General features: G+C 39.4%; 1 protein-coding gene across 1 annotated transcript in view; it reads left to right on the forward strand.

The window, feature by feature from the left end:
* Slx4ip (SLX4 interacting protein) overlaps positions 1–22,942 on the forward strand; it is a 185,073-nt gene that overhangs the window by 10,202 nt on the left and 151,929 nt on the right. Inside the window, exon 2 of the mRNA XM_023718648.1 lies at positions 6,971–7,019. Within this exon, the coding sequence (XP_023574416.1) occupies positions 6,993–7,019 (27 nt within the window). The 5' untranslated portion in view covers positions 6,971–6,992. The remainder of the gene's footprint in view (positions 1–6,970; positions 7,020–22,942) is intronic.

Here is a 22,942-nt window from a genome sequence, read left to right on the forward strand (position 1 = left end):
AAAGACTTGACTCTACCTACCTAGACTTGTTATTCACCCAGAAGAATTTCTTGAGCACCCTCTAGTGTTAAGTTAGGCTCTGCTCTGCTGGCCATTCACCTGGTGTGTTGTGCTGCTGCTGTGGCTTAGGGGGATTTGACTGTGCTAGGTGTTTAGCCCCTCAGTTCTGTTCATATCGGATTTTAGGTCACCCTTACATTTGTCCTGAACACCTGAGCCTGATGCAGTAAGAAACTGAAGGAAGGATGCATCTCATATCTGAAATGATTTTAGCAAATATGCAAGCTCAAGGTCTGTGTAACTTTGTGTTTAAATGTATTATAGGCTTTATTTTGGTAGAAGTCACTCACTTATTTAATCATTTTAATTTGGAAACATGGTTTTCTTCCCCCTTTTTCATGATACAGTTTTGTTATGTCCAGGTTAGTCTTGAACTGATAGTTCTCCTGCCATTTAGTTCAACCTCCTGAGTTGCTGGGACGGCAGCTGTCCACCACTGTGCCTGGCTCACTTACTTGTATATTATATATGGAGAGGTGTGCCACAGTACAATACATAATAATAAACCACATTTTTTTGTAGTTTCTTTACACATGCTTTTTCTGATTAGTAGAACTATTAGTCATGTAGCTTTATCTAGTGCTGTGCTCTGCTTGTATCTTGGTGGGAACTGAGAGTAGTATCTTAGATATTTCACACCTGCTTTGACAACCTGCTTAGTTGTCCACCATGGCAGCTCTGCTTCCCCTCAGTGGGCTCATCAAGACCCCAGCTAGTGCTTGGTGAGGCTGTCCTCTACAAGGTCCTGGCCTGAGCCCATAAATTCTCAAAAATGGTGGCTTTGCTTCTCCAAATGTGGAAACAAGTAAAAATTGATTTCCCTGAGACAGAGTGACTTACAATATTAAAAGTGGACTGAAATATTTTAAAATATATGGTTCCTTTTTCCCATATAGACTATTTTACTTTTCAAGATTGTATTATTTTTATGTTGAAATACTTGCTTTATAGTTGTAGATTCCTCCAGATCATATTTTTGAGACAGGGTTTTGATAAAACACAAACACATACATGTACAACTTTTATAAGCTAAAAAACGTAGCCTTTGCTGTAATGTGCTTAATCCATCAGTCAGAGACAGAGTTTGAGAGCCTCGGTGTGGCCTTTGGCTGGTCTTCCTGGCCTTTGGAAATGGAGGGCTGTTTGGGAAAGCCAGAGTGTATTCTAAAATGTTAGCTTACACATGCTTCACCTTTGTTGTGTACATGCTGACTGCTTTGCCCCCTTTCTCCACTGAGCTGTTCTATGTGAGTATGCTCTAAGAACACCCACTTAGGGCTGGGGATTTAGCTTAGTGGTACAGCGGCTGCCTGGCAAGCCTGAGTTCCTGAGTTTGATTCCTGGTACCAAAAAAAAAAAAAAAAAAAAAAAAAAAGCGCACTGAGGGACTCCCTAAAGTTTTAGCAAAGTTGTTGAATCCTAACTTATGCAACTAATTTTATATTGATCAAAATAATAGGTTAAGGTTGTACCTTGTGTTTTCAGGGCACCCTTTATGAACATATCTCTAATTTTTTTAAGGGATCCTCCCCATTTACACCTATATCTAAATGGGCATGCTAAGATGAAGATGGACATTATTAAAATTTTTCTAAATCATAAGCAGTTTTTTACTCAAAGGATGGAAACAACTTAGAGTTTCAATAAAGATTTTTTTTTCCATTTAAATTAGGATTAAATGCTGTCAGAGTTTTGGGAAAAAATTATTATTTAGAAAGTCACCGTAGACTAAATGGTAGTAATTATTATAATAATGCTCATAATTGATGTAGTGCTTATAAGACATTATTTTGGGTGGTTTAATATTGGGGGGCAATCTCGTGATCAAACCCAGTACCTCACACATATTAAACAAGTGCCACATTTACATTCTTATATGTTATCCTAGTTAGTCCTTTTAATAATATCAAGTTAGGTATTATTTTTCCTGTTTTATAAGTAAGGGATTCAGGATACACAAATAAGATCTTTTCTTGCTTAAGAAACCCAGGTCCTCTCAAAATGTGCTGTTAAGTAGTAGCCACTAACCACAGGGCTGCTGGGCACCTGACAGGTGACCAGCCTATGTTGAGGTGGGCTGGAGATACACATAAAATACCCATTTCCATGCCAAGTTAAAACAGGGAGAATGTACGTGCAGTATGTTATATTGATGGTGTGTTGAAGAGCTTATGTGGTAGATATATTGGGTTAAGTGAAATATGTCATTGATATCAATTCCACCTATTTCTGTTCATCTTATTAAATGTATGTACTAGAAAATTTAGTTACTTTTGTGGCTTGTGTTACATTTCTGATAGACATTGTCCATCTGCAAGTCTGCCCAAAGTGTCAGCAGACAGCTTTCCCTCCCCCTCCTCCTCCTCCTCCTTCCAGTCTCTCTCTGCCTGGGTCTTCAGGTTGGGGTGAGTTTACCACCTGAACACTGACTCCATAGTTGGGCGTGGTCGTACAAGTCTGTAATCCTAGCATGCCAGGAGGCTGAGGCAGGAAGATCACAAATTTGAACTTATTGTGAACAGTTTAGCAATGTAATGAGACCTTGTCTCAGTAAAAATTTCAAAAGGGGTTGGGGTGGTATCTCAGAGTGAAAGCCCTGGCTTTAGTCCCCAGTAAAGGGGAAAAACTCCATATAAGTAGAAATACTTGCCATATTCTGCTTCATTATAACTGTTGTGGTTGTTGTTATTAATATTACTGATTTTAGTCATTGCTTCTGGAATACTCCATGGAACAGTAGAGCTTTTGTTCCCTTTAATTGCTATGCTCCCACTACATATAATTGACATACCCCATCGTAGTCCCATCCTTCTAATATTGCAAACTTATATTGTTTAGGGCAAGATTCAGTGCTTGCTATTATGTATGTAAGTACTAGTTATAGCTGAGCTCTGTTTTGAACTGCTTTCTGCCTCCCCCCCCCCTTTTAATCTTAGCACAGTCTGCTCATCCTGTAATCAGCCACCTTGCTATTCCTCAGTTGCTTAGCTGTCCGCTACTTGTCCTAACTCTTATCACCTGTTCTTCAGCCTTGTCTGAAGTTCATCTGCAGGCGTGCAGGGCTTGCTGGGTGTGCCAGGTCTCTGTGTCTGGTGGGCCACCCCGTGCCCGAGGCTGTGGTGCCAGGATCTCCCTCAGGATCCTGGACTTTCCTGGGCTGTTCTCTTGGCTCAGTCTTTCTGTTTCCTTCATCTTCCTCTTTCTTGGTTAATTTCCTCATTTTGGAGTTCATCTTTAGTAGCTTCCTGAAAAAGGGGGCATGGGATATTTTTTCAGACCTTGCATATTTAAAAATGTTTTGTTCCTTTGTGTTTAGATGCAGCTGGAAGTTTGAAACTGTTCTCTCAGAATTTTGAAGCTATAGCTTTGTTTCTTTAGCTTCCAGAGTTGTTCTGGGTGAGGTCTGACACCTGATCCTTTAAAGTCTCTACCTCATGTCCCCAGTCCCCAACTTTTACAAGATTTTTTTCTGTTCCCAGTGCTTAAAAATTCACTGTATTTTTTGCCCCAAAATGGGTCTGTTTTTATCCTGAGTTTTATGTGCTAGTCCTAAACTGATCCTTTAATTTTAATTTATTTTCTTTTTACTTTTTTCATCTTTCTGATTTTGCTGAAGTTTCTGATTTACTCAGCTTTTTCTTCCTACTCTCTTGGTAAATTTTTCATTTCAGCTGTCATACTTTTAATTTGTTATTTTCTAAGTTTCTTTTCTTCAACCTTTTTTTTTTTCTTTATGGATGTTGTATTTCAAATTTCCCTAATAATAAGCTTTTTGTTCGTTTGTTTTTTAGTGCTCTCCTTTGGCTCCGCAATTTCTGTGTTAGCCAAGTAGTTTATTCTGTTTGGTTTGTTTTCTTTCATGCTTGGCTCCTGCCTTAGATTGTGACTGTTCCCTGGTTGTTTGCTTATATTTGAGAGTGGAACATTAAAATGATGCTTAGAATTTCTACACATGGGTGTGGACCCATTTGGAGCTGTCTCCAGGCTGTGTCCTTGGAGAACACCTGATGTCAGTCTTTTTAGACTCTGCCTTCCATCAATCCAGTATTCTGAATGTGAAGGGTTTGGTCTCCCTTCTAGAGAGTTCAGACAGGGTACAGAAGCCTGTGGGTTGGGGAAAATCTTCTTTTTTTCAGTAGGATAGCCTCCAACTTACATATAAGGGATCCTCTAACTGAGCACAGTAAAAGGGAACATTAACCTTTTTATTGCCAAGTAATATTCTACTCTATGGATAATATCATGTTTTATTTACCCATTCATTAGTTTATGGACACTTTTGGTTGTAATACTACTGTGAATACACCTGTATAAGGTTATGTTTGAATATGTTTTTATTTTTCTTGAATATATGCCTAAAATAGAAATGTTCTAACTTTTGAAGAACTGCTAAAGTATTGACCAGAATGGCTGCAACATTTTACATTCCCATCAGCAATGTGTAGAGTTCTCTCTTACCCTTATCACTGCCAATACCTCTTTTTCTTTTGAGCTAGACACTTAGTATAAAGTGATGTCTCATTGTGGTTTTATTTGCATTTCCTAGATAACTATTGATATTGTGCATTTTTATGCTTTTTTCATGCGCTTATTCGACCATTTTTATATCACTGAAAAAATGTCTATTCATATTCTTTGCCCACTTCTAAGTTGGCTTACTTATCCTTCTATTCAATTATAAGAGCTTTGTCATATATGCCAGATACAAGTTTCTTTCTTCCTTTTTTTTTTTTTTTTTTTGGTGGAATTGGGGATTGAACTCAGGCCCTTGCGCTTGCCAGGCAAGCTCTTATTCTACTGAGCCATCTCCCCAGCCCCCCAAATTCTTATAAGATATATTATTTGCAGATTTTTTTGAGGGGTCATGTTTTGTGCATTGTTGTTCTGCTTTCTTTGAAATACAAAAAGTTCTTATTTTACTGAAGTCTAATTTACCAACTTTTTTCTTTTGTCATTTGTGCTTGGGTATCATCTAAGAAAATATAGGGCAGTGAAACACCCATTTTTTTTTCCTTTTTGTTTTGATGTAGAGTCTTGCTACACAGTTTGGACTTCTGGTGATACTCCAAGCTATCTCTATAGCCACAATGTTGTTGTTGTTTTTTTTTTTTTTCCTAACAGTTTTGTAGTTTCAGCTTTTATATTTAAGTCTTTGATCCATGTTGAGTTAATTTTTTTGACATAGTGGTACAGAAGGGACTGATTTCAGTATGTTGCATGTGCATATCCAGTAGCCCTAGCACTGTTGTTGGGAGGCTACTTCTCCATCATGTTGTCGACATTCTTGCTGAAAACCAGTTGGCCATGAGTACAGATCTGTTTTTAGATTTCCAATTTTATTCTATTGATCATCTGTGCATATACTCTTACAGTAGGGCCACATTGTTTTGAAGTGTTTATGTTAAGTGTTTACATGGGAAAGACTGAGCTTTCTAGCTGCTTTGTGTATATTTTTCCCCAAGATTGTTTTGGCCACTCTAGATCCCTTCCATTTCCATATACATAATAGAAGAAGCTTGACAGTTTCTACACAGAAGTGCTTTAAAATTTGATAATGGGTTGTGTTCGATCTGTAGATCAGTTTGGGGAATATTGCTGTGTTAGTAGTTGTAAGTCATTTTAATTCATAAACCTAGGTTATATTCCCATTTACCTAAGGCTTTAATTTCTTCCAGTAATGTTTTATGGTTTTTTGACTTACAAATCTTATATTGCTTTTTTGTTTGTTTTTGTGGGGGGTGGTGGGGGAGTGTTGCGGCATTCAACCCTGGGCCTGGGCCTTCCAAATGCTAGGCACATGCTCTACCATTGAACTACATTCCCAGCCCTTTTTGTTCCTTATTTCAAGACAGGATCTCATTAAGTGGCCCAGGCCGACTTCCAATTTATACATCAGCTTCCTAGCTGGGATTTCAGATGTACACCACTGTGTCTGACTCTAAATATTTTTTTCTTGGCATTATAAATGAGATTGTTTTCTTTATTTTACTTTAAGGTTGTTCTTTACTGGTATATACAAATGTAGTGGATTTTAAAATACTGATATTGTCCTGCAGTCTTCCTCAATTGGTTTATTAATACTAATAGTTTATTTGTATTTATGATTCATTAAGATTTTTTATATGCAAGAGCATGTTTGTGAATAAAAGTTGCTTTTTTCTTCATCTATATACCTTTTCTTATAAGTACTCTGACTAGAGCATCTAGTACAATGTTGAGCAAACATCCTTATCTTTTCTTCCTCTTGGGGAGAAAAAAATCGATTATTAAATATAATTTTAGTTGTAGTCATAGATGCCATTACTTAGGTTATAGTAAGCTCTCTTCTATTCTTGTTGTAATAGACTTTTAAATATGTAACAAGCATTCTGATTTTATTTTTTAAAAAAATGATCGTGTGCTAATTTTTATTCTGTAAATATATGATCTATTATATAGATTAACTGTCAGATATTAAGTGATCATTTCATTCTGGGGAGAAATCTAACTTGGATATGGCATATAATATTTTAAAACATTGCTAGAGGGCTGGGGACATAGCTCAGTAGAATAAGCACTTGCCTGGCAATCGCAAGGTCCTGAGTTCAGTCCCTGGTACTGCAAAATGAAATGAAATGAAATGAAATGAAATGAAATGAAATGAAATGAAATGAAATGCTAGATTTGATTTGCTAGTATTTTGTTGAGAACTTCTGTGGTTTTATTAGGGATATTGATGTCCATGCCCCAGGTCTCTGTAAGTAATTTTTAAACTACCGATTAAATATAGTATTTTGGTTAAGGACAATTACAAGTGAATATTCAGTCACAAATTCATACTGGAGTTTTATTCAGCCAATTTTTTTTTCCTATATAATGTCCAAAAAAAGAGATTTTGATAAATATAACTTGACTTTTTTTCTTCTTATAGTTGCTGTAGAAATCAATAAACGATGACGTCTAAGAAATTTGCTGTTAAAGTAAGTAATACTTAGTTTTCAATATGAGTTCTGTGTTAATTGAAAATTGATGTTCTTAACTTTATTTATACTTGTGGTTCTGAAAGCTTTAAGCAGATACATTGAAATTATTTTAAGACTAATGGGAGAAGGAAATTAATAGCTTATATAGTTACAAGGAGTTCTTTGCCCAAAAAGTCTTGTGTTGGATGACTTTTGGTTATAGCTTGGTCCTCAGGGTTAAAAACTCATTCACATTGATGTCTGTTTCAGCTTTTCTGACTCTGACAAGGCAGAAAAAAGTCAAAGAAGCAGGAAAGAAAGAAGCAGTATAGCCTGTATGCCAGAAGGGGGCTCTTTTTGCCTGACTGCCTGACTGCCCTCTTTGATTTTCTTATAAATATTCCTTCTTTATCCTTTGATGGTCTGGGCTGCTATCATCTTGAGGTGTAGAGGGATGGTAGGATTCTGTGTGAGGAAGATGAGAGGAAAAATTAATAAGTAATTAGTATAACCTCTTAGACACCTTTCACACATTGGCTGTTCTTTTGGTATTTTCCTTTGTGCAAATATTGTCTTATATACCAGTTTAAAATGTAAAAGTATAAATTATAGAAGTTGATTGATCTCGTAAGTAATTAATACCATAGTTTTATTCTTAACCAGGTCAGTGCTTATTTAGATCTACTAATAAGTTATAAATTTCATTGCTTACAATTACTTCTTGTACCTATGTACTCTTCAGTACTCCTTCCAGTGAGGGTATATAAGTGGTGAACAATCAATTATCTGTCTAAACATATTTTATTCTTAACTCTAGATAAGAATTCTGGTTTGAGCATTGACTTACAAATTTTATATTGCTTTTTGTTTTGTTTTGTTTTTGTGGGGGCGGGGGTGTTGGGGCATTCAACCCTGGGCCTGGGCCTTCCAAATGCTAGGTATATGCTTACCATTAAACTATATTCCCAGCCCTTTTTGTGCCTTATTTCAAGGCTGAATCTCACTAAGTAGGCCAGGCCAACTTCTCTATCTGTTATTGGTGCTGAGAAATGTTTTTGTTATCTATTAATGTTGAAAAACTGCCTTAAATCTTAGTGGCTTAAAACACCAGCCACGGCCGGGGAGATGGCTCAGTAGAATAAGCACTTCCCTGGCAAGTGCAAGGGTCTGAGTTCAGTCCCCTGTTCTGCAAAACAAAACAAAACAACAACAACAAAAAAAACCCAACAGCTATTTTATATCTGTCATGATTGTGCTAGTTTCCTAGCCCAGTTGGTTGCTGGTTCTTTTATGTTGGCTGGGCTTCAGTTATCTAGGGACTCGATTTACACGGACCATCAGAAATGGCATTTAGAAATACAGCATGATGGTAAATAACAGATCAGGTAACTAGATTTCCAGTGTGGTTGCCCCTGATGAGTGTATTGGTGGCTAAATGGTGCCCATATTTTATTTTATTTTACTCTGTGTTTTGCATTAATATATGGACATTAGGCGAATAGGTGAAGTTTTTTTTTTTTTTGGCGTAACCAGGGATTGAACTCAGACCCTTGCGCCTACCAGGGAAGTGCATATTCCACTGAGCCATCTCCCTGGCCTCTAGGTGAAGTTTTAAAGGATTAATTTATGCAGATTTTTTATATAGATATGTCTACTTTTGACTATCTGGGACGAAAAATTGTTAAAGCATGGTTTTTAAAGCAACAGAACAACTTACGAACATCAAATAATTTGTCGCTTGTACCTGAGTTATTATAAGACTTTCCCTGGAATTGTGAAGTTAGTTTGCTGTGCAAACAATGTACATCCTTTTCAGATGAAAAGTGGGTCTTCTGACTTCCCAGAAAATAAGTGCTTTTTCTTCTTTTCTTTTGCTGTTTTGTTTTTCTTTTTAACTTCAGTTCTGTCCTGCAACTGCCTCCTAGGCCAGATTGCCAGGAAAGGGGAGCAGTGCAGGAGATGAAGAATCCTTGGAACTACAGCATCAGATTCTCCTGCCATCTGGGCCTACTACTTATGGCAGTGAGGCATGTGCTTCTGCACTTTAGTGACTCTTTGATAAAGAAGTGGGAAGGTTGTAATAAAGGCACAGAGCAGTGTTAATCCCAACCTTTGCACTCATCCCAATTGTTATTTTTTATTTTGTTGTCATTCTGGGGATTGGACTTACTAGGCAAATATTTCACCACCAACCTATACCAGACTCAAACAAATATTTAAAAATTTCTCAGACCATAAAGTCTAGACCAGATGGAGGTCAGCAAATTATAGCCCACATGGCAGCTGCTTGTTTTTATAAATACAGCTTTATTGGTATACAGCCTCTCCAGTTTGTTTACAGGTTGTCCCTGCTGCAGTGGGAGAGTTCAATAGTTGCAACAATGGTTTTATTACCTGCAAAGTCTGAAATATAAACAAATATAGATATATATGTACATATATATATAACATATATGATATGTGTCATATATCGTATATTATATGTATATACATGTTATATATATATGTATGCATGCTTTGATCTATGTGTATAGTAAGTATATAAATACATCTCTTTGTACAGGTCTCAATTCGTACTAGCCACGTTTCAGATGCTAAGTAGGCACAGATGGCTAGTAGCAGCTGTGTCGGCCAGCATGGATTTATTTTTACTTTAAAATTTATTTTGAGGGGCTGGTGAGATGGCTCAGTGGTCTAAAGCACCTACTTAGAACAAGCTAAGCTTAGCAAAGCACAGGGACCGCGGTTCAATCCTCCAGCACCACATGCCAGCCAGCCCCCGCCCCCTGGTGGGCTGAGCTGGCCACACACACACTAAATAAATAAATAATTAATTAATTATAAAAAAAATAAATAAAATTTATTTTGAGCTGGTGAGATGGCTCAGTGGTCTAAAGCACCTACTTAGAACAAGCTTAGCAAATCACAGGGACCGTGGTTCAATTCCCCAGCCCTACATGCCAGCCAGCCCCGCCCCCTGGTGGGCTGAGCTGGCCACACACACACACACACACACACACACATAAATAAATAAAATAAAAAAAAATTATTTTGTACTTTTTTTGTAATGCCTGAAATCCAATCCAGACAAGTGCAGTACCACTGAGCCACAGCCCCAGCCCTCCACAAACAGAACAGATTTAAGTGGTTGGGTCCTTCTGTTCTCTCCCCTCCTGCCCTTGTCAGTTAGCATCCAGGGGCAGTTACTTAGAGTGAAAGTAGCTGCAGAGGTCAGTTGGATCAACAAGGCCAAGGCAAGGTCTTTCCTTTGCAACTGTAAGTGGGAAAGACATGGGCACATGAGGTATTGGTCATGGACACCTGCCCACTAACGCATAAAACTTTAGTGAAAAGACATTATTATTGGGCTAGTGAAATAGCTCATTGGACTGGAGGCAACAGCAGGGGCCAGGGTTTGATCCCTGGTACTACATGCCACTCCGGCCCCACCCCTGGGCTCACTAGCCCATGACTGAGTCTAGGTGTAGTGGTGCACACCTGTAATCCCAGGGCTGGGGAGGCTGAAAACAGGAGGATCACTATGAGTCTGAGAACTCTGTAGTGAGACCTTATACCAAATACAAAAAAAAGTTGTTGTTGTTGTTGTTATTATTATTTTAAAGAGAATACAAAATAATAATAGAAAGATCAGAAATAATACAAAATCTCCTAAACAAAATAATAGAAATTCGACAGTGGTTGTTGTATTATGTAATTTTCTTAAAAATGTTCTACCTCAGGGAAGTTGATAGGTCCAGCCCTGACTTTCAAGGTATTTTTTTTTTTTTAAACATTTATTTATTTATTTATTGTGTGTGTGTGTGGCCAGCTCAGCCCAGCAGGGGGCGGGACTGGCTGGAATGTGGTGCTGGGGGATTGAACCGCGGTCCCTGTGCTTTGCTAAGCTTGTTCCAAGTAGGTGCCCTAGACCACTGAGCCATCTCACCAGCCCCACTTTCAAGGTATTTAAAAGGATTTAATGTTGCCAGCCCTCATTTCAAATAACAGTTATATCTTAAGATTTAAGATTTTCAACTTGAATTTCAGCAATGCAAATACTATGAAATCTTCCTATTTCATTGTGTGTCTCTGTAGATCATTTCCTCTGCTTCCTGCATCTGTTTTCTTGGATTAGTTAGGTATTATACCAAAGTCCACAGTTCTTTTGGCTACAAAGATTGTTTTGCTGCACATCCCCACCCCCAGCCTACTTTATTGTGGGTGGGAAAATTTTTGTTGTGAGAGCTTGATTAATTAGAAGGGATTCCTGGCTTCCCTAGCAATGGCAGCCTGGGAAGATTACAGAGGCTGGCTTAGTGACAGAGGCCAATCTGTATTAAAGGAAAAACTTGGGCCAGCCAGATTTCCCTGGAATGTGGATCTGGCTTTGTCTACCACAGGGACTATGCAGTGACCCTCTGCTCCTCCTTCCCACCCATTCCCAAAGACTAAAAGCTTTTACTTTTGCTGTTGATAGTTGTCCAGTTTTTATTTGGGGTCTGGGTAGTGGGGGTAGGAAGCCTAAGTCATTTTCTCAATTTCGAGTAAGAGATCTAAACTTTTACTAATGTGTAGGAGAAAAGCAGGGATTTACTTTATGTATTTTTTAAATTCCTTAACATCGTTTACTATCTATGTTTTTCTTTCCACTCCTTTGTAGCAATTATAGTCTTATGTTCAGCTCTGAATTTCAGTGAGCAGTCTTTGCATTCCTTTGAACACCACAAAAAGAAAAATTTGCCCAAGAATTGACAGTAATTTCCTCATTATAGTAAAAGTAAATGTGAAGAACTATGCTTTAAATTTCCAGAGAAAGAGACAGTTGAATAGCCAGTGGTCGGTCTGGAGCCTTTTGTCTTGCTGCTCTGCCTTGATGAATCACTTAGGTCCCGTGTCCTAGGTTTTTAGTCTACCTAAAGGGGAATGTGGCACTGACTGTGTCACCAGTGCTCATTTGAAAATCGGTGCATTGATCTTGTGTGTTGCATTGAAATAGACTTAGGCAAGACTTTTCATGTTGGTTGAGTTATAGGAACAGATTTTGTACTATTAATACTTAAGAAAAACAAAGCTGAGATACCTTTATAGAGTAAATGGAAACATCTAAACATTTATTCTTTAGAGGAAATGAGTGTAATTGAGGAGAGTGGAACCTGTATCCCTGGAAAGGATTTTTAAAAACATTTGTCTTTGTGAAATTTTTCAAAGCAAAAGTGTCTCTGTACTGCTTTGTTCTGATGTTTACATTCTTCTATTTCTAGCTCCTCCTTAAGTCTGTTTACTCCTTACAAGAGCTTTACGTTTTCAAGACATAAGATAAGTGAGTTTTGTAGTGATTGACAGCACCTTCAAACTAAGGGAGTCTACTATTTTCTCCAACACATATTTTCTGTTCTGTTGCATTGCCCACTCCAGAACATATTCAGTTAAGTGTGCACTGACCACTAGACTAGATGGATTGAAATAAAATTCCTAAAGGTTCACTAACAGTCATGCAATTAGTGCGGCCTCTCCTTTTGGGTGCCTACAGCATGTTTGAATACAGCCCTGGCTTCTTATCCTCTTTGTATTTTCAACCTTCCACTTGCTTCCAAAACATTTTTGCCTAAATTGATTCCTAAAACACCAAAGGATTGAATTTATCATAGTGTTCTTTTTAACTGGCTTTTGCTTCGAAAGTTCCTGGTATCACCAATGATGGCTTCTTGTCCTTATTATTGGTTGCCTCTTTAATGGATTTTTCCTCTGCAAAGTATCTTGGATTTCCTTCCTTTCCAAATCAGACCTTTAATATCCTTATCTTTTTTTCCTCTCCTATGCTAAACTCTGGACGATCTCTGCCTTTCTTGTCATGCCATTGCAGTTCATCTAGACAAGCACCAGCGGAGTGTTTTTGTAACATTTCATTCTGTTTCTTCCCTTATTGATCAGGGTAATTCTGATTTTTTTTAAAAAAATCAGATATAATCTAAACTCTCCAGCCAGAGGTAACACACTTTGATAATTATTCTCCCCTTCCTCTTTAACTTTGACACAGTTTTCATCTTGGAACTTGGGCAGATGGCCCACGTGCTGTATGGAACTGATAACTTGTATTTCTTGGAGTCGTCAGACCTATGATTTTCTCTCTTCCTGTTATCACTCACCTTTGCTTGCTTGATCAGTACACATCATCTTTTCCCAGGCTTGATTGTTAATGATTCATTTGTTTTACATAAATTTTTCCTATGTTTATAACCCTCTTTCTTGTGTTCCTTTGACTAATAGGCGCAGCTTATGTTGTCATATTTTCTGCATGTTCTCCAGTTGTTCGTTATGCATTTATGTACACTGTTCCAAACCTCATTCCCTTAGGAGGAGAGCCTGTGCTCTGTTGCTTTTCTGTCTGCCTGGGTCTTGGATACTCTAGAGCAAGTGTGAGGTACCCATGATCCTTACTTCCTTGTTCCGAAGATAAGAAGTTTCTTTCCTCTTAGAGGAATTGGGAGTTAAGAATTTCTTGCTGGTCTTTTTTTAGTTCTAGTCAGGGAATGTTGTAATCTTCAATTTGTGCGTGCGTGCGTGCGTGCGTGCGTGCGTGCTTGCTTGCTTTCTTTCTTTCTTTCTTTCTTTCTTTCTTTCTTTCTTTCTTTCGGTGGAACCGGAGATTGAACTCAGATCCCTTGCGCTTGCCAGGGAAGCACTTATTCCACTGAGCCATCTCCCCAGCCCCCATTTCTTTTCTTAAAAACATTTGTCTTAATATGTTTCTTTTTTACACATCTGTAGTTCCCCTTTGAAATTGCTTTCTTAAACAATTCTTTTGGAAATACCAAAATGTTATGTAAGATTTGTTTCTATATACAGTATACTTCAAGGATATATTTTCATTTTGACTAACTTCTTAGTATTAATCTTGATAGTTTAATGTTTCAATAAATAAACAAATCATGTGCTTTCAATGCTTCATCTGGTGTAAGAAGTAATCCTTACTGGAAAGGATGTCTCACAATTCAGAACTCAGAAAGTGCCTTGGATTCTCTCTGAGGGCTGTAGAGGGCATCATTGGCCTATGTTTAGCAGGGTAACTTCTCTGAAGACTGATCCAAGGAATCACAGCAACTACAGTGCTTTTGCAAATCAGTGGCTTATTGCTAAATGATCATGAAATGACCATGCTGGGTAGTTCTGTACATGCTTATGTCCATAGCCTGTCATGAACATGTCTCTGTAGATTGCTCTGCCTCAGAAGTCCTCTCACTAGGATACAGTCCCATGGATCACTGCAGTGGAAAAGTGAACAACCACAACTATCCAAAGTGGCTTCAGAGAAACCATTCTTAGACTACTGCTTGTGTGCTTCTGTTCCAGCTTCAGAAACCTGGAAATGATGCGCTACAAATAAAATTCCCCTTCGTCCTTGAAAAGCTTTGGGAGCCCTGCCCAGTCCTGCTTCTGCTTTGCAGTAAAGTCTTAAAGGGGTTGACTGAAACTAAGATGTCCTTGAAACATAGTGTTATGGTTACTTTTCTTTGTACTCACCTTTCCTCATTGTTATTTTTAATGTCAATTTGTGGGTGGGTAGGGTGGGGATTGAGTATCCTTACATTCTGAAGTCCTTGGGACTTCAGGACATTGCACAGAAATGACCTGGGTGTGCAGTATTCTAGTCATTAGCCAAAGACACTAATATAAAGATGCATGATATTTAAGATACTTCTCATAGTAACTGCCTCAAATACCCATGATTAAGTAATATAGGAAATTAGGCCTCTGTACATATCACTTCATCACACGTGAGTAGCATGTGACAACAACGTTCTAATTTTAAGAGTACTGAAAGCCTCGTATTATTAATAGTTATTCTGTATGCTCAGACAGTGTGTGCACATCTGGTATGAGGTAAGACATGAGTGTGGCATGAGATGAGAAAAGAATGTTAGTCTGTTCATTCCACAGAGTATCGCATCATAAAGACTGGTGAGGCAGGTACAGGTCTAACATCTTAATTTGTCATTGTTTGAAAAACATACTAGAGTTTATGGAGTACACAGTGTCTATGTTGTGATTTCTATGATTCTTTGTAAACCACTCATGTAATTCTGGGTTTTTTTTGTAGTAAGTAGTTCTTGAAATTTGGGTCATCAGCGTTTTTTGTTTTTGTTTTTTTTTTTAATGTATTTAGTACAGGATCCACAGGGTCTCGCTACACAGATGGGACTCATAGTGATCTCCTGTTTTCAGCTTCCCAAGCACCGGGATTACAGGCACGCACCGCCACACCCAGTCTCAATCTCTGTCTCAGTGCATCCTGGGGTCAAGGCTGACACTACACATGGGGGATTCAACCCTCATCCCTGTGCCTGCCTAAGCAGGCACTTTAGCTTACTGAGCTATCTGGCCGGCCCGGATCTTCAGGTTTTGAGGAAAGGAGTCTGAAGGATAAAGCTAGCCTTACACTTCATTCAGGATTCCTGAATTAATGTGGTTTCACTTGAGAAAATTGGATGACTTTACAGAAATTGTGTTATCTCTGAGCATCCACTTCTTCAGCCTATTATAGGAATGACAGCATTGTATGTTTCATTCAGTTTCTTTTTGTATCAAATTAGTAATAAGATACAACTCTGTGAAAGGGTTTGGAAAAATAAAAGTACTTTGTGCATAGCATGGACCCTTAGTAATCGTTTTGCAGTGATGTTGTATAATATTAGAGCAACTTTCCCTTTACTTTTTTCATGCTCTCATAATTCTTTAGTGTGAGGACTAGTCTAATTCTTTTCATATGTGAGTCTTAGTTAGCAAGTTTTTATTTATTCCTGCCTTACAATGTCCTGGGTTAGCCACTACGTATAGGGATAGGCTGATTGTCCTTGTCCTCAGGGAGTTTCCTAGGAAAAGTTAAGGTGTCACGCTTTATAAAGCAGTAGTTAGTGAAACTGGCACCAGTGCACTGCTGAGCTATGACTAAATGAATTCTGAAGTATTGTTCTGATCAGTTTCTGAAATGGATATTGTGGCAGAGTCTTAGTTGAGTCAGTTGGTTGGGTGCCTATTTGTCAGTTTACGCCATGGGCTGCATAGTAGATGGCTAGGATTAGAAGTTGGAAAGGTTGGATATTAGTCCTTGATATTGATTCCTGACTAGAGCCAAGTCAGGCAGTATCTTTCATTTCAGTGATCTCTATTTGTATAACAGGCAGCCCCAAAGTGCTCACAAATCTGTGGGTCAGACAGTCCAGCTGGGCAGTTTTTCTGCTTTGCTCTGCACTGCCTGGGGTCATTTACTTGCTTGTCTTCAGTTACCCTTTGGGGTTACAGAGCTCAGGACCACCTCACTTGCCCACATGTTCACCTTTGCACTGCTCTCTCTCCATAGGGTGTTTGGGCAGTAAGGATGTTGTTCATTAGTGTGGCTTGAGTTGCCTCACAGGATGGCAGTGACTTCTGAGAGCATGAAGGTGCAGGCCAGCTTCTGGAGGGCTCCCCAGGGACCTGACACACTGCTTCTTCCACCATAGTCTAAGGTTAAGCAACCACAAGGCCAAGAAGAGAAGAGGTAGACTCTAACCCTTGATGGGAGATTCAGTGTACATATCCAGAGGCACAGAAGCATCATGCCTGGCCCTCTTGGAAGACAGTTTTGTCACCCATTAAGTGAGATGTTGAATTAAGGAATGTCAGAAGGCCTAAATTTTAGCCCTACATTTCCATGTATGTCAGTTAGGATTTTTTAGAGGAACAGATTTAATATAAGCAACATCTATGATCTTATCAAGAAAGCCGGACAATCCAGTCAAAGGTGGAAGGCCTGTAGCTCACTGCGGAGTCCAGTGTGAATTTGTGTTGGAAAGTAAAGGGTCTGCGTTGGAAGGCTGAAGTATGCCTGAAGGAACTGGGAAATGCGTGTCTGAAGGGAATGGCAAAGACTGGAGCTCCTTTAAAAAAGAAAAGGACAGACTTTTTTTCTTCCTTTCTAGTTTTATACAGGCTAAAGCCTATTGGTTGGTGCCACTCACATCTGGAGCAAGTCTTCCCTCCTCAGTTCTAGCCACATGTCTGCTTTTTACAGAGCTTTATTAATCGGCTACGTAATCCTTAAACCAGGCTGACATAATCAATGATCATACCAGGTTATTACAAACTTTCATCTTGAAGCATTTTTTATGTGCGATATAGTGAAAAGAATTGGTCTTTAGGGTTTGGATCAGGCTCTAAGTACTGATCTTGGGAGTGACTTGAGTCTTTTATCCAACTGTTAAAAAATAACAGGTTGAAATTAATTCGTTTCTAGGATAGTTGTTGTTCTTAGGACAGAGGCAACACTTTCCCCCTTGTTACTTGAAATACCTTTTAAAATATAACAGCAGTTAGAGGCATGAATTGCTTTTTGTTTGTTTGTTTTTTCTTCTTCCGGTTCCAGCGCTTGGCAGCAGTGGTTCGCAGTGCAGTCAGTTATGGCCAAGTCCCAGACCACACCATGCACAACCATTCCTGAAAGTGGCACAGAAATGGCATCAAGAAATCTCATTCACAAAGTTGAATCTGTGAAGGGGGTAGATCCCAAGTTCCTTAGGAACATGCATTTTGCCAAGAAGCACAAGAGGACTTCAAGAAGAGGCAAACAAACAATGCCAAGGCCATGAATGCACGTGCCAAGGCTATCACAGCCCTCATCAAGCCCAGGGATGTCAAGCCTGAGATCATTCCAAAGGGAGTAAACCACAGGCTCACTTGACTTTTGTATATTGCCTACCACAGGCTTGGAAAGCGTATCCATGCCCACATTGCCAAGGGTCATAGACCTTCCCAGCCAAAGGCCCAGGCTCCCAAAGGTGCCCAGGCCCCAGTGAAGGCTCCACAGTAAAAGCCTCTTATTTGCTGATGTAAAAACAGAAAGACTGGTGTGACCCCTGGAGTGCCGTCTGTGGGGGGCTGATGTTTCCTCTGCTCTTTGTACAAATAAACCTGAGGCAGGATTGAAAAAAAAAAAAAAAAAAAAAAAAAACGTGAATTGAAGGCTTTTGCTTGTCTGTCTCATATAAAATTGCTCAGGTGTTTAATCATGTTTTATAGGTGATAAATTTTTATCTGAGACCAGGAGTTTAAACAAGACAAATTTGTTTTTTTTCTTTTGGTGCCATGCATTATCCCTAGAACATTGTTGCTTTTAAGAAAGTGGCTTAAGATAATTTAAGTAGTCTGAAAATGCATTTTGGTCTGTGGGCAGGTGAGTTATATGGCTTTTTAGGTAACTTTCCCCTAGATCAGCGGTGACGAACCCCTGGCATGTGTGCAGCAGCAGGCTCTTTGTGGTACTGATAGCTCTAGAAAGTGGCCAGTCTTCAGTTAGGCAGTTTAAGCTGTGTGCTTAGCTTGTGCACCAGACCTGATAGGTGACCCTGGGCTCATGCACTTCCACTCCCACCTACGATGGTTGGAACCACTTCTGTGAGGAAGCTCAGCAACTAAGGGGAGTAGCAGAAAAGAAAGAACAGTCTCTCACAGACTCGGGGATTGGCAGTTACTAGGAAGCAGTATTCTCCATGGAGGGCCCACACAGATGCACAACCATCTCAGTGGTTGTTCCTTGAACCCATGACATTAGCACCTCCTCTGCTAACTGCAGTTTTTATCATTCATTATTGGTGAGAGTTAAATGAAGTGATGTATAAAGTATTTAGCACAGTATCAGCTAACCATTTTAATAAATATTAGTTATCAATAATCATCAATAATAAATATTAATCATTCTGATTAGCATTTTTCTGCCAGAGTATTTCATGAAGCAGCTTAGTTCTCATTTCTTTTTCAAAATCTTGAGGTTGATCTGTTGGTCCAACTGCATTGCAGGTTGTCAAGTAAAAGACTTGTTAAGCGCTTCCTACAAAGGTTCATGATTGTGAAGAAGGTATTCTTTAGAGCATATCACACAGTCATGCAGATAGGTGCAAAGCCTACATGTTTGTGACAATTACTGTTGCCATTGAATGACTCCCCAGGCAATGTCTAAACCCTGGAGTTTTACTTTGAAGAGTCATTCTTTCTCTAGATCTTGATTTTTTTCTCTTATTTCAAGTACCATTTTCTTTGTGTTAGTCTTTAAAAATCACTTTTTTTTTTCTTTTTTCGGAACCAGGGATTGAACTCAGATCCTTGCACTTGCCAGGGAAGCACTTATTCCACTGAGCCATCTCCCCGACTCCTAAGAATTTTTTTTTTTGTTTTTCTCCAAATGCCTTCAGGGCAGGTTTGGCTGGCTTGAGTTGTGGGGATGGAACCACAGCCACCTGAGCCTGACAGCTTTGGGGAAGCAGCCACTTAAAGAACTGAGCTAGGGCCAGGCCCCCTGTGTTAGTCTTTACATGGAGTTTTTTCTTTTTCTTTTTTTCATGTGTGGTCAAATAAGGATCATGGTTAACCCCGAAAGGAAGGCCAGCTGGGCTGCGGGGGCCTGGGCCATGTTGCCAGGGCTGCCCGGAACCGCACCACCTCCAGTGGCTGCCTCGTTCATTTCCTCTTTGGCCAAAGTCAAAGTGAAAAGCCATTTATTTCACTTTGGGACCTGCTGAGTCATGGGCTGTGGGGATGCTCTCTGGGAGGACTCTGGGTGCTGAGTATTGGACATAACTTACCTTGGCTGCTTGCTTGCTTGCTTGCTTGCTTGGGACGGCAAGGCTTTGCTTTCCTTGAGGGAGCTGTCTGGGTTGAGGCCTTGGCCACTGAACACAGCTAGGGGTTCCTGAGCTTCTGACCACAAGGGCTAGAGTAGAGTTTCATACTTCTGTCTCCCAATACCTTTGATGAGTTCATGTGAAACTGATTTTTATGTAGGGGACTGTATTCTTAGAGCTGGTTCAGGGGTTTTTGGCAGTTCCTGGGAAGCACTGTGCTCTGTGGAGGGCTCCAGGCAAATGCTGTCCCCTGCTGCAGGCTGGGTAGCTCAGGTGCCTTCAGTTTGGTGTATTGAGGTCCTGCAGGAGTGTAACTACAAAAATATAACTGGGTGAGAGGCTCTCTGCTCCTCTCTGCACATTGTAGGACACAGTGGCTCCTCTTCCCAAGTGACATAGCCTGTAAGAGGACTGTGTTTTCTGCCCTAATAGCAGGCTTCTGGGGGTGAGTTTGGGCTGGTCCAATTTTGTTCTATTAACAGTGGCACAGGTGGGGCCAGGGAGATGGCTCAGGGGAATAAGCGCTTCCCTGGCAAGTGCAAGGGCCTGAGTCCAATCCTCGGTTCCGCCAAAAAAACAAAAAACAAACAAACAAACAAAAAAACAATGGCACAGGTACAGAATCACCTAGTACATGGGGGCATGGCAGGTGTCAGAAAGGGGGCACAGAGGTCTCTGGAAGTTATACAGTGGTACTCTATAGCTGAGAGACTTAACAGAGTTTCTTCTTGGCAATCCTTAGAGAAGCCTTCTTGGAGAACAGGAGAATGAGTGTTTAAAGTTTGTAGAGATACCTCAAGGGCATCCAAAAGATAGTTGAGTATTCTGGCTCAAGGTTTTCTTGGTTACTGGGGATGAGGATAATCATAACGATTGCTTTACTTACATTGTACGGTTTGCTTTATTATTAGAGTGAATGTTGAGGCATTTTAAGGGTGATCATATTCCTCAGTACATGAATTATAGCAATTATGCCAAAATATTGCAAAAATCAAAAAAGTATCAAAGAGGATGTCATTCCTCAAAGAGGATGAAATTTCTAAATGCCTCTTCTCTAGATGATACTGAGTTAAGGGGACCTAACCTTTACCAAAAAATTCTTTAGGAAGAATTCTTTAGCAAGAATCTGGTCTTAAATCTTTAATTTGAAACAATGAGCATATTCCGTAAGGTCCCTTAGTCAGCCTTGAGTCTGCATTTTTGCTTTTGACTCAGCATTCCATATGTACTTCCTCCAGTGTGCAAAACAACAGAAAAGGCATGTAGCTGTAGCATTTTTTTATTGTCCTCAAATAGTGCTGGTAGCCACCATGCATAGTCTTCTAGCAGCTGATTTTGAAATGCTTACTTTTGAAAGGCTGCCCCATGGAATCAGTTATCGCTGTATCAGTTCCTAGGCCTCTTGCATGACTGTTTCACTTCCCACAATGACTGTCCATCTGCCATGACAGTGCATTCCTGAGCTGCTGGGTTGGTAATTGGAATGTTTATTTTTAGGCAGGGTTTGAGTTCAAATTATCCAGAGAAGAGTGACTTCTGTAAAATCTATATGAATTAGCTTGCACTATAGGGATTATAGATGGATAGGGGTGTGTGTGTGTGTGTGTGTGTGTGTGTGTGTGTAGATTTTAAAGAAAACTATTTGGAAAAATGTGAAACTATGAAAGAAGAGAAATACAATCAACATTGATGTTTTCTTTACCCATTTTCAACACTGTGGACCACTTTATGATAAGTAATTTTCAACACTGTGGACCATTTTAGGATAAGTAATAGTCATTAAGCTGAATGTAGGTTTTAAAAACGCAAGTGGGGAGATGGCTCAGTAATTTAAGTGGCCTGACAAGCACAAGATCCTGAGTTTGAACCCTGGTACCAAAGGGGGAGGGGAAAGCAAATGGGAGCACAACACTTAACACTCATGTGCTTACGCTGGATTTTCCAGATTTCAACACTATTGGTTATTCTCTACAAAACCAGAAGTCTTACCTCCTTCCTTCAGCTTTCAGTTTAAATCCTAAGAGATATTAGAAATGTAACAAACTATCTGACTGGAGCATTCATGTGTGTTTTTCCATGCCAGAGCAGGTGCTGGCCATTAAATTTGGGTATTTTAGGTTCTAAAGATACCAGTGTCGTTTAGATTTCTAACTTCATTGTGAAGAGAAGTCTTGTTGGGGTTTTCACAGCAGTCAGACCGACTAGCATACTTCTGCCTGTAGAATCTTGATTCCTTCTCTTCAATATGGGAACAGTGTGTCGCAATCCTTGTAGGGCCCAACTCTTCTTAGGATTGTGCTAGAGCATCTGTATTGGACTTTGCTCCTTGTTGGAGACAGGTGGGGCTGGACTAGATCTGCATGTCTTTCCTGGTAATTGCCTACCAGGTAGCTATTTTCCATGCTTTATAGAAGGAAAAGAAAGCACATTTGTAAAATGGGCAGTGGAAACTTGTAGTTTTTAGATTGTAGTGATAGTTGTACAGTGTAATACATTTACTAAAACTCATCAAACTTAGAATCTTAAAATGGATGAATTTAATAATATACAAATTTATCCAATAAGGCTGTTTGTTTGTATGTATGTATGTATTTTTACAGCATTGGGGATCAAGTTTAGTGCCTCATGCATGCAGTATGCCACTGAGGTACACCTGCAGCTCAAAGCTGTTTTTTTATTTTGTTTTGTTTTTGTTTTATAATGTACTTATTCAAAAAACTAGGACTAGAGGTTCCAATTGACCCAGAGATTCCCCATTTTGCTATGTCCCTAAAAGAATAGAAAGCATCATAAATACAGTGATTATATGCACATCCATGTTTATAGCAGCACAGTTTATAATAGCCAAATCTTGCAAACAGCCCAGTGCCCATTAACTGGTGAATGAATAAAGAAGATATGATCTATCTATATCTATATCTATATCTATATCTATATCTATATCTATATCCTACTATGCCATAAGGAAGGATAAGTTGAAGACATTTCTAGGTAAATGGATGCACCTGGAGACCATACTCTGATGTGAAATAAATTGGACATCCCCATGTGTGTGCGCCTAATCTCAGCTGGTCTGCCCGAGACCCCCTGAGTGCCAGCCCTAGTCCCCCGTGCTGCCCCATATCCACTCCGACAAGATGAAAGAAACTATCATGAACCAGGAAAAACTCGCCAAACTGCAGGCACAAGTGTGCATTGGTGGGAAAGGAACTGCTCGCAGAAAGAAGAAGGTGGTTCATAGAATGGCCACAGCAGATGATAAAAAACTTCAGTTCTCATTAAAGAAGT

This window comes from Octodon degus, unplaced genomic scaffold, assembly GCF_000260255.1.
Source record: "Octodon degus isolate 3935 unplaced genomic scaffold, OctDeg1.0 scaffold00060, whole genome shotgun sequence".
NCBI lineage: Eukaryota > Metazoa > Chordata > Mammalia > Rodentia > Octodontidae > Octodon > Octodon degus.